Source organism: Pogona vitticeps, chromosome 13 (assembly GCF_051106095.1).
Source record: "Pogona vitticeps strain Pit_001003342236 chromosome 13, PviZW2.1, whole genome shotgun sequence".
Lineage (NCBI taxonomy): Eukaryota > Metazoa > Chordata > Lepidosauria > Squamata > Agamidae > Pogona > Pogona vitticeps.
The window spans coordinates 8,586,993-8,599,377 of NC_135795.1; the positions used below are offsets into that span (position 1 = coordinate 8,586,993).

Genomic DNA, 12,385 nt, shown 5'->3' on the forward strand with positions numbered 1-12,385 from the left:
GGGAGAGAAAGTCATACCCCCAACAGTATAAACAGCGGGTATAAAAGATCTGAGCCAGTCTCTTGTAAACAAGGGGTGTATCTCGGTCTAGCTTGCCTGCCTGGTAGGTGCTTCTTGTCTGTTGGTCAGTCTTGGGATGAAGTGGTAGGAAAATTTCCTATTTATGGTACAGTCGTGCCTCGCTTTACGATTGCCCCGCATTACGACAAAACCGCATTACGACCATCTTTTTGTGATCGATGGTCTAAATGTTTTTTTTTTTTGCTTTGCGATGATCGGTTCCCTGCTTCGAGAACCGATTCTTCGCAAAACAACAGCTGATTAGCGGTTTCAAAATGGTCGCCGGGTAAACAAAATGTCTGTTTTTTGGGACGGATTCCTCGAAAGACAGGCAGCGAAAACAGCTGCCCTATAGAGGATCTTCGCTGGACGGTGAGTTTTGACCCCATTGGAACGCATTGAAGGGGTTTCAATGCGTTTCAATGGGTTTTTTTCCGCTTTACGATGTTTTCGCTTAACGGCGATTTTCCTGGAATGGATTATCGCCATTAAGCGAGGCACCACTGTACATCCAAAGGGCAGGGAAATGAAGCATAGGGATGAACAGGGGACAGGGGTGGTTTTATCCGAAAATATAATTCTCTCCCTTATCTTTGGACATTTCTCTGCCCGCTTGTTTCCCAGGAGCTTTGAGGGTCACCTTGATCTTCCGGTCTTGTCATCCACGTCTTGTTCTAAATCCACGCCAAAATGCCTGGTGGGTATAAAGGAGAATGTGGGGAGGACGTGGACCCCATGCCTTTCCTGGCTCCGACGGAGAAAGAGAAAATCGAGGCGATGAGCAAGCCCTATGATATAAAGAAGTCCTGTTGGGTCAAGGACGAAAAGGAGGGCTTTATTGCTGGAGAGATCCAGTCGGAGGCGGATAACCAAGTCACCGTGAAGACGGTCACCAATCAGGTGATGATCAAAGGGGTTTTCTGGGCTCAGCAGACCTTCCCTTTGGATGTTTCTCGGAATGGGGCGGAGAGGGACGGGATCTCCTGGGAGGGAGGGAGATGGAATCAATTGTGCATGTTGAGGCTGGGAATGGGAGCCCCTGAAAGTCCAAGGTCTGGGAGGTCTCCAAGACAAGGGTCCACCACCCAACACTAGAGCTGTTGGGTTGCATCCAGATGTCATGCTTGGGGTGGAATCATTGAAATCAGTGGTGGCCATGACTGGTTGCACCTTTGTTGATTTCCATGTGTCTGCGCTGAAGCGTGACTAAATTGGGATCTGGCCCATTGAAAGGACCAGAAATAGTGGGGCAAAGAGATCTCACAATGAGTTCTTAGCAGCAAGAATTCCTTCCTTCCTTCCTCCCTCCTTTCCTCCCTATCGTAGGACTGCTGGGAGACAGATAAATTATTCCTACCACCTGTCTGGACCAATCGTTGCATAGGGTTTTCAACATGAGATCAAGAGGGGTTATAGCATTCCCACCAAACGTCCACTTGGGTAGTGAGTGTCAAATGCTTTAAACTGAGCGATGTTTGTAGAAGCCTCCCCTACCTGGGAGAATGACTTTTCAGCTTAGACAATGAGAGTTACAGTCAAGGGCTTCCTGCCTCGTTTAAAACCTTCCACAAGCAGGAAGGACGTGCCTTGGCTTCCTCTAAATCAGAACTGCATGGCCCCCACAGACCGTCACCGTTAAGAAGGACGATGTCCACCAGATGAACCCACCCAAGTTCTACCAGGTAGAAGACATGGCCAACATGACCTTCCTGAACGAACCCAGTGTCTTGGACAATCTCAAGCAACGTTACGTCATGATGAGGATCTACGTAAGTGAGGAGAGAGGGGTGGAAGCATATGAGTGGGGCACGGAGCATGTTGGTGTTCTACAGGGGACAAATGGCTCTCTGATTTACTGTATTTTTCCATGTGTAAGACTATACTTTTGTCTAAAATCTTTAGACTCAAAACTGAGGGTCGTCTTATACAGGGAAGTAAGCTGAGGAGAGAAAAAACAAGTGGAGGGGGAAGCAGGGATCAAAGTGATCCTGCAGGGCTTTGATCCCTTTCCCCCCACACTTGCTAAGCCCCACTTAGATTTCTTAATTTTGGGTTAGAAAAGTGGGGGCGTCTTATACATGGGGATGTCTAATACATGGAAGAATATGTTATTTGTTAGATTTACACTCCACCTTTCCTCTAGTGCAGGGATGGAGAACCCTTGGTGCTTCAGATGTTTGGGGAATACTACCCCGCAGTCCTTTAACATCATGGGCAGCACAAATTCTGGGAGCTGAAAAAGCATGTGGGGCTCCAAATCTCCCTTGTCCTTGCAGTCTAGGGAATTTTGGAAATATTTATTGCTTTTGTTCCTTCAAAACAATCCTCCAGCGTAAATCAGGCTGAGGAAGAGAGACGGAGAGAGCACAATGGCCCATGATCACCCTGTGAAGTTTGTGGCTTAGTGAGATGCCTCCAGTCTCACCTAAGTTTGGAAGCTAAGCATCATCTGGGCTGGTCCGGAAGCAGATGGGAGACTTCCAGGGAATATCAAGGAACTTCAGGAGAGGAGAGGAGAACATTCTTCCTGAAACCTTGGTGGGCTATTGCTGCCAGTCAGAGCTAGCAATATAGGGCCAGACAGATCAGGAGTCTGACATAGCAAAAGACAGCCTCCTGTGTTCTGAATGACAGCCCGCAGGATCGAACTACACAATATGCCCAATGCATGATGGTCACACACCTGATTATGGTGCCCTGACCTGGTGTCTGCATTTTAATGAGTAGAGTTCACTTCGAGGGGTTGCGTGAATGAGTGGTGCCGGCCTTCCCTCTTCGTGCTCCTTGATGACTCATGGTGGAAAGGCAAGAGGTTCTGGGGGGGCTATAGAAGCAAGTGAATAAAACATCTGAGACAGGCAACCGAAGAGGGAGCAAAGGAAAAGGAAAGGAGCATAAAATCCTACCTTTTTTTGCACTCCAGAAAGGATATGAAACCAAAGTAGCAGCCGTTGTAAACGCTTAAGCGAAGTGAAGTTTGCATTGATGTTTTTGCTTTGGTAGATAATTCCTTCCTTCCTTCCTTCCTTCCTTCCTTCCTTCCTTCCTTCCTTCCTTCCTTCCTTCCTTCCTTCCTTCCTTCCTTCCTTCCTTCCTTCCTTCCTTCCTTCCTTCCTTCCTTCCTTCCTTCCTTCCTTCCTTTTTTTCCTCAACTGAGAAGAAAGTTGCTTGGAGTGAACGAGAACATAAAAATAATTTTGAAAAGAACCCACAGGAGCCTCTCTGTTTAGTCTGCAAAAGCCAAATGAAATGGATTGGCTGGAAAGCTTTCCCTCCCTGCCACCCTGCTTTCTTTGCATCCTCATAGATGCTGCTTTGAGGCTTCAAATAATGAACCAGCCATTTCCCTCAAAGCACTGAGAATGTCCCTATTCATTCCCAAGTCCCGTTTCTAGTACAGTGGGGTCTTGACTTGAGAACTTAATCCGTATTGGAAGGCGGTTCTCAAGTCAAAAAGTCTGTAAATCAAGTCTCCATTGACCTACAGTGCATTGAAAACCGATTAATCCCGTAACAGGCCGTTTTTGTTCCATTTTGGTTTTTTTCTGGTCTGTAAATCAAATCTCAGTCTGCAAGTCAAACCTAAATTTTGCGGCCAGAGAAGTCTGTAACTCAAAAAGTCTGTAAGTCAAGCCGTCTGTAAGTCAAGGGTCCACTGTAGCAGAATACAGGGGTTTAGTGCTAAACGGGCTTCTACTGGGGGAAAAAGGACTCTGAGACATGATCATCATGGAGCTCAGGCACTTTATTTCTGAAAGCTGTTCCGAGTGGTCAGCAAAAAAGAAAAATCTCAGGTTTAGAAAAACCTCTAGAGCTGGCGTTCATGAATGCATACATGCTCATAGCCATTACGGAGACACACGGTTGCTTCCTCTTAAGGAAAGAACAAGAGCTTGGTGAAGAAACGGGAATGAAGTACTGTAGAACCTTGGAATAGAAATCTACATGTCAGCAAGTGGTTGCTTAGAAAGACAGGAAGGCAGAGATGCCTAGATCTATCCGACTATCTTTTTATCTCCTTCTTCTCTTTATTTATCCCAAGCCTTGGCACTGGGCTACCATTCAAGGGATACGTGGAAGTTACGCGTTCTGATGCTTCCATGCAAGAGGAAAATCCAGCATGTTAGAAAAATAAAATAAAAATAACAGGAATATTTAGCTCAGGCTTCTCCCCAGCATTCTGTCTTTCTAAGAAGGTGAGGTTCTGTGTGGATTGAGCCTTTGAACATGCTGTCTCTCACCTCCATGCTGCCTGAAGAGGTTCTGGACAGTGGTGGTTCCCAACCTTGGGACACGCAGGTGTTGTAGGACTGCAGTTCCCAGAAGCCTTCACCACCAGCTGGGTTGCCTGGGGCTTCTGGGAGTTGCAGTCCAAGGGCATCTGGGTCACCCAAGTGGTTTGAGAGCCACTGCTGTACAGAATGAACTTTTGCCTTGGATTGGATCACTGGAGATCACTGGTGGAGCCGTTGAGTAGGGCGCCCTAATTAGATTAATTAGATCTCCAGGTTGCACTCTCTTCAGATAAGAAATTTATCCGTGGCTCCTTTGTGCTCCTTCTAGACCTATTCTGGGCTCTTCTGTGTCACCATCAACCCCTATAAATGGCTGCCCATCTATGGTGCTCGAGTGGCCAACATGTACAAGGGCAGGAAGCGCACTGAGGTGCCCCCTCACCTCTTCTCTATCTCTGACATCGCCTACCATGACATGCTCATGGGTGAGTAAAAGCTTCCCTGGACCTCAAAGACTCCATAATTGCTATTTTCCCACCGACTAGGAAAAGTCTGGTTTATTTCTTTGCTGTAGAAAATGCTGGCCTGAATTCTACTGATGTCCATGCAAGATTTGCATCAGTTGCTGTGACACATGGTGGCTTGTTAATGAGTTCTCAGGGCATGTGCCTGGCAATGGGCTCAGCTGAGATGTGCCCCAGCACCTTGCCAGCAATGCGCAGACAGCCCCAGCAAGCCTTGCGTAAGCCTTACGCAAACACCGACAGGATTTTGGCCCGTCAGGTTTTAAAAATGAAATACAGTAGTGCCCCGCATGATGACGATAATCCATTCCATTAAAATCACTGTGCAGCAAAATCGTCGTCATGTGAAAAAAAAAACCATTGGAATGCATGGAAAACCGGTTAATGCATTCCAATGGGGAAATGCCTCATTGTCCAGCGAAGATCGCCCATAGATAACCGCCGATCAGCTGTTTAAAATCACTGTTTTGCAAAGCTTCTGTCCGGAAACCAGCAATTTTGCGAAGGGAAGCCAGCCATTTTGCGAAGGGAAGCCATTTTGCGGAGCCAGAAAAATCATTGTTTTGCGAACAAACGGTTTGCAAAGCAAGGACCTAATCAACGTAAATTGAAAAATCCCCCATAGGAAACATTGTTTTGCGATCGCAATTGCAATCGCAAAAAAGTCATCATCAAGCGATTTCGTCGTTTAGCGGGGTGAGCGTCTAGCGGGGCACCACTGTACTAATCTTAATGCAAGAGCGAAAATCACGTTGCACCATAGGTTACAGAACCACAGGCTGGCAAATGTTTGTAAGCATACAACTCTAGTTTATCAGCTCAAAGGTTGCATTTTACCTGAAGTCTGAAAATGTTAAATAGCCTCCCTTATGCCTGCCAGGGCCTGATTATTTCCTATTTACTGGATCCCCTTCTGCTGTTACAAAGCTTTGAATTAGCCTAGTTGTAGAAATACTAACAATTAACATTATTATCTTCTTCTGCCCCACACAGAACGTGAAAACCAGTCTATGCTGATCACGTAAGTAAATAGATTTTGTCTCCTGATGATACTTGTAAACATATTTGTAACGTGTCCGGGATTTAAAATCTCTGGAGCAGCTTGCGATATACGGTAGAACTCCCCACCTCCAGATCTAGATTTCTGCAAGCCAAGCACATTCAAAACGAAGCAAACTCTTCTAGAGGAGGCAGTTCCATAACCTGATCACCACCAGGAAGGCCTTTCCCCTTATCTCGGATTGCAATGGTGTCTAAAAGAGGACTTTGAAGTTATTCTAACTGTATAGGGTGCTTTCTGTGAGACAAACTACAGTACACATTATCTGCTTCTTCACTTGGCCCACGCACCTTTTAGTTAAGGAGGATGAAGCCGTAAGGAAACCACGAGAATAGCACAGATGTTCGCCTTCGGCTTTGAAAATGGTCTCGAGCTGGGAGGGTGGAGTTAAGCGGCTTGTAAATGCTTCTCAACTTTATGGTCCTGATGTATCCCTCTCTGTCTCCTCTTGGACCTTCAGCGGAGAATCCGGAGCCGGCAAGACAGAGAACACGAAGAAAGTCATCCAATATTTTGCCAACATCGGCAGTACTGGCAAAGTCGCTGTTGATGGGAAGGTAAAGGTTCTGGGCGAGGTGAACTGGGGACCGTTATCCTGTAGCAACTCAAACAGAACACCCTGTTGACTTGTCTTGAAGAAAATGTTCAATATATATATGTAGTGTTTTAAAATCTGACTTCCCCCCTCCTTCTTTGGACAGGGCTCCCTGGAAGATCAAATCATCCAGGCCAACCCTGTGCTAGAAGCTTTCGGAAATGCCAAAACAACGAGGAACAATAATTCTTCTCGCTTTGTAAGTACTTGATGCTAACCGCATACCGCATCCAAGTCAGTATTTTCCCCATGAGTACCTATTGATCCATACATGGAAAAACACCACTTGCTGTCTCTTTCTCTTGTAACTTAACTATTCTATGAGTCACAACCCTGTCTGAAGACTCAGGAGACTATCTGCTTTTTGTCCGAGGTGGCTGTTTCCGCAAATTTAAAATCTCCCTTGATTTTACCCTCACGCACCCATGAACTCCTCAGACATGGCAGGTCCAACTACGCTTCTGGACCAGATGTGAACGTACCGTGGGACTTGATGAAATGAGATGTCTCCTCTTTGTTTTGACCAGGGTAAATTCATCCGAATCCACTTCGGCAGCACTGGGAAGCTGGCTGGGGCTGACATAGAGAGCTGTAAGTAACCTAGCCGGGTAGATTTCGCTTCTTTAATTGATGGTAGGTGGAATTTGGCTTCAGTAAGGCACCCCCCTTTTTTAATTAAATGACTTTTCATTTATTATTTGATCCACAAACTGTTGAAAACAACGTTGATTCCTTGACTAAGACTTTTAAAATAATCATCTCCTGGCTTGACAGTCTTAGTACATTTATTGCAAAACAATGAAGCAGAGTGAAGAACATTAAGCCAACCTGCTCAGCTTGCAGATGATGTTCTTTGGGTTTTTTGGTACAGGTTTTGAATTACATTTCTATTTAGTATAGAAGGGATGTGGTGGCACTGTGGGTTAAGCTGCAGAAGCCTCTGTGCTGCAAGGTCAGAAGACCAAGCAGTCGTAAGATCGAATCCACGCGACGGAGAGAGCTCCCGTTGCTTGTCCCAGCTCCTGCCAACCTAGCAGTTTGAAAGCATGTAAATGCAAGTAGATAAATAGGTACCACTTCAGTGGGAAGGTGTCTAGTCGCTTCGGCCACATGACCACAGAAACTGTCTACGGACAAAACGCTGGCTCTACGGCTTGGAAACGGGAATGAGCACCTCCCCCTAGAGTCGGACACGACTGGACTAAATGTCAAGGGGAATCTTTAGGCACACCTGGTCTTTGATTGATGCATTGTGAAGCCCTGGAAAACTGGTTTGGATCTGAATTTGGATTTTATCTGTACTCTGAGTACAAGGCTGGGCTTCCTTTATCTTCTAGATCTCCTAGAGAAGTCTCGCGTCATTTCTCAGCAGCCCGCTGAAAGGGGCTACCACATTTTCTACCAGCTCCTGTCTAACAAGAAGCCAGAACTTGTAGGTATGACATGCCTTTATTTTTGTCTTTGTCTTACTGATATCCTGCCTTTATTTCTCATGAGTTCAAAGTACTGGAAGTCTCCCTCTCTGTCTCTCTCATTGTTCATTGGGGACCAGAGGCTGATTCACCCAAGAATGAAGCACTTTTATCATTACAGTATTTTCCGTATGGGGTTGGGTGAGAAAAAGAGACCAGAGTGGGAGGCAGAGAGCAAATAGCCTGAATCCTATTGAGGTGGTGCATCGTAACATTCAAATTACATGTTGCCCGGTACTCATGATTGTTCTGACTGCCTGTCTTGTACTCGGATGTACCCAGGTCATTTTCTGATCGCTTCTTGTGCACTCAGGCACACCATCCATTGACGATGCGCTTGGGTGCACAATGAACAGGGAGCTGGACCATTGCCAAAACGGCTTGTCTAATTTCCTTTATGCACAGGATGTTCCAGAATAGGAGTCTAGATAGTCTTCCTTTTAAAGACTCGGGCTGCCTCTATTGCTAGAAGGGGTATATTTGGGTTTAAACCAGAGGGCTGGGAATCAGCCTGCAGAGGCTCCAGAATCCTGCTCCTTCCCTAAGGCCTCATCATCTTTCACATTCTGGCCCTCCTTTCTTGCTACAGAGACTTTACTTTGTGTGCCGGATCCTAAGGAATACCACTGGACAAGTCAGGGGGTGACCACGGTCGACAACATGGACGACGGGGAAGAACTGCTTCTCACAGATGTACGTTTGCAAAGGAAGAACTTGTTTCAACTTTGTCAGCTGGTTTATTTGTCAATCAGCCAATGGCTCTTAGCAGGTGGCTGGCTAGCACAGTTAGAAACAGACGGAAAACCCCTGTAAATAAACATATTACTGTACAAGAATCTGTAATACTGTATTATCTTGCCCTGCCCATATGTTTACAATTATTATCTGGTGGGAAGTAAAATGCAGGTCTGCAACTGTTGTCAAACGACAGCTCCTAGCATTCTTCCCTGTTACTTAGGCTGGCTGTGGCTGATGGGAGTTGTAGTCCAAAAATATACAGGGGGGCTATGAGCTCTCCAGCCCCTGGTTTTTAAAAAATAGTGTCTCCATGTATATGTTTGTGTGTGTACATATACTCTATAGATGTATGTGTGTCTGTGTGTCACAGATACAAACATACACAGAGCTGGCTGGATAGCTCCGTGGCTTAGGTCTGTGGCAAAGAGCCAGCCTGGGTAGCCTTGGGCAAGCTGCACCACCCCCAGGGTGACCCCTAGAGGAAGGGAAGGGTAAAGCACCTCTGACTATTCTCTACCTGGAAAATCCTGGAACGGGTGGCCATAAGTCAGAATTGACCTGACAGACACAATTATTATACACATAGATGTATATTTACTGTATGTGTGCTGTCAAGTTGTTGCTGACTTAGGGTGACCTTAACAGGGTTTTCAAGTTATCTAAGATGCTGAAGGAATGGTTTACCATCCCATCCATCACACACACACACCCCTGTGAGCTTCCGTGGCCGAGTAGGGCTGCCGTGGACACATCTACGTAATGGAAATCTTCATGCCTTTCCTTTCCCGTCCCTACCAGGTGGCCTTTGACGTCCTGGGCTTCACTACAGAAGAGAAGATCAGCGTCTACAAGCTCACCGGGGGCATCATGCACTTTGGCAATATGAAATTCAAGCAGAAGCCAAGAGAGGAGCAGGCAGAAGTGGACACCACTGAGGGTAAAGGACCGTCAGAGAACAGAGAGACCCCGGAGTGTTTCTTTAAGGCTATGATCCTACAGAGGGTTGCATGGGGGCAAGTTCTATTGAACCCTTAATTGCTGGGGAGAGACAGTGTCGCATTTCACTACAAATGATGGCCTGCGGATCAAATCCCACAAGGAAAAGAAGAAACCTGGTAGCACTTTTAAGACGAACGAGTGTTTGTTTTTCCTAAGTTTTTGTGGGTCCGTGCAGGCTTCTTCAGATGAATGCAGTGGCTGAAACTTCAAGAACAGATTCTAAGTAGGGATACATGAGGAGGTTCAGCACACACTCTATAGGCCTTAATAAGGACAATGGTTTTCTGTGTCAGTCTATCTGCTAATCCAGCCATCCCTGCTTTTGTCCCCGTCAGACCCTAACGGCCACCATGGTGATGGAATTAATCCCCACCTGTAGTCTGTTAAAAATCTTCTTCATCCAGGACCAACACAGCCTGTTTTTGTCTTCCCCTGCCAACAGTTTTAAACTGCCCCCATAGTCACAGCCACTTGTGCATCTGAAGACATGCGTTTGAGCACACAGAAGCTTATGAAAAATAAAAACCCATTAGTCTTAAAGTTTTTGCAAGACTTCTGGTTTCCTTTTTGCAACAACAGACGAACGTGGCTTCCGGTTAGACTACCTTTCTCACACTGAAAAGATATCCTGCAGGAGGAATCCATTCGGAGTGGGAAACCATACCTGGAGTCTTGCATCTGTGACTTTCTGATGGCTATAATCTCATATATAGAATTGTCTTAAGTGGATCTGACAGCAATTCAGTGAAAATGAACTACTTCTGAGTAGACATGCGTGGTGATGTGCCCTTTGTGTTCCTTCTGAAATAGGTTTGTTGTACCAGGGTGGGAAATGTGCTGCTGGACTACAACTCCCATCATCCCCTGGCAACATAGCCAGTGGTGAGGGATGCTGGGAGACGCAGTCCAGACACATCTGTCCCATCCATAGAGAGCCACACTTTCCTATCCATGATCTCTTAGCCGTTCTTGCCAGCCTGGTGGATGGTTGGTGATCGTAGGATTTGTAGTTGAGCTCCATCTGGATGTCCCTTGTTCCTCACTTCTGGTGTAGGAGCACTGGTGGAACTCATTTCCCTTTATTTCCTGCATTGTTTCATGCCTTCTCTTGCTCATGTCCACTTTTTTGGGCATTTTGCTTGGCAGTGGCTGACAAAGTTGCCCACCTCATGAATCTCAACTCCGGGGAGCTCCAGAAGGGCATCACCCGGCCCCGGGTCAAAGTGGGCAACGAGTTTGTCCAGAAAGGGCAGAACATGGACCAGTGCCACAACTCCGTTGGCGCCCTAGGCAAAGCCGTCTACGACAAGATGTTCAAGTGGCTGGTGGTCCGGATCAACAAGACGCTGGACACCAAGATGCAGAGGCAGTTCTTCATTGGGGTTCTGGATATCGCCGGCTTTGAAATCTTTGAGGTATGGGAAAGTCAAGAACCCAAGAGAAACCTTCTCATGCTTGCGTAAGCACTTCCTGGGAGAAAGTGTTTCCTCGATTCTGAGGTTGGAGCCTGGCATCCCAGCAGATTGATTATGGCTCCCTTGAGGCGAGTATACCCCAGTCTGCCTTGCCTACATCTCCAGTAGATGAAGCAGAGAAGTCTCGTGAACCTGTTCCTGAATTGTTTCTAAACTAGAAATCCCAAAGGCTGATCCTGTGTAGGATCAGATCCTGATCCTGTGTAGGATCAGATCCATCAGATCCTGTGTAGGATCAGATCCATCAGATCCTGTGTAGGATCAGATCTGTCAGATCCTGTGTAGGATCAGATCCGTCAGATCCTGTGTAGGATCAGATCCGTCAGATCCTGTGTAGTCAGCAGCTGCCCTTGATTCCACCCAATTATTTGAAGCTCTATCTTGCATCATAATCTGTTGGTGTCTTTTCTCTGTCCCGCAGTTCAATAGCTTTGAGCAGCTCTGCATCAATTTCACCAACGAGAAGCTTCAGCAATTCTTCAACCACCACATGTTCGTGCTGGAGCAAGAGGAATACAAGAGAGAAGGCATTGACTGGGTGTTCATTGACTTCGGTCTTGATCTTCAGGCTTGCATTGAACTCCTGGAAAAGGTGAGAAGGCTTTCTCCTTATTATTCGCTGACTGCATAGTTCATCCCCCCCCCTCCTCAAGGATCACATATTATCCTCTTCCCCAGATTTATCTTCCTAACAACTCTTGAGAGATAGACCGGGCTGAGAGGGTTAGGTCCACGGAGCTTAGGAGCTGGATGGTGATTTGAAATCCGGGCTCAATGGGCCCACTTCCAAAGGCTTAGGGCTGAATTAACTACTTATTTATTTGCTATTTTTCTCCCCATAGGGGACCCAAGGCAGCTCATAACAATTAAAACTATACAACTATCACTATTTTTTTTTAAAAAACCCTGCTGGATAATTTTAAAGAGACAGTGTCCCAAGAGCAGAGATAAAAGAGAATTAAGACAAAGTCTTGATACCAATACGAGATCAAAACAAATGAATAGAGGATGCAGAAAGGCATCAGTAAATTAAAAGCACCCCTATAAACGCAAGGATAAAAGACATAGCCAACACGTCATCAGTTTGACCCCTCCACCCACCGCAGCAGGTCAACTGATGTGCCAAAGAGGAACAAACCTCACTTCCCCCAGCAGTGAGTTCCAGAGATAGGGAGCCACCACTGAGAAGGCACTTCCCCCCCATTCCTCTCCTATTTTCGCCTTTGA

At 46.3% G+C, this 12,385-nt stretch overlaps 1 protein-coding gene across 1 annotated transcript in view; it reads left to right on the forward strand.

The window, feature by feature from the left end:
- The first annotated feature begins 257 nt into the window (after positions 1–257).
- The window catches only part of MYH16 (myosin heavy chain 16), a 41,993-nt gene continuing 29,865 nt past the window's right edge, over positions 258–12,385 (forward strand). The window contains exons 1-12 of the mRNA XM_078381413.1: positions 258–960; positions 1,686–1,829; positions 4,624–4,780; positions 5,813–5,840; positions 6,340–6,436; positions 6,581–6,673; positions 7,002–7,065; positions 7,812–7,910; positions 8,536–8,639; positions 9,483–9,621; positions 10,830–11,098; positions 11,580–11,750. Of these exons, the coding sequence (XP_078237539.1) occupies positions 751–960; positions 1,686–1,829; positions 4,624–4,780; positions 5,813–5,840; positions 6,340–6,436; positions 6,581–6,673; positions 7,002–7,065; positions 7,812–7,910; positions 8,536–8,639; positions 9,483–9,621; positions 10,830–11,098; positions 11,580–11,750 (1,575 nt within the window). The 5' untranslated portion in view covers positions 258–750. The remainder of the gene's footprint in view (positions 961–1,685; positions 1,830–4,623; positions 4,781–5,812; positions 5,841–6,339; positions 6,437–6,580; positions 6,674–7,001; positions 7,066–7,811; positions 7,911–8,535; positions 8,640–9,482; positions 9,622–10,829; positions 11,099–11,579; positions 11,751–12,385) is intronic.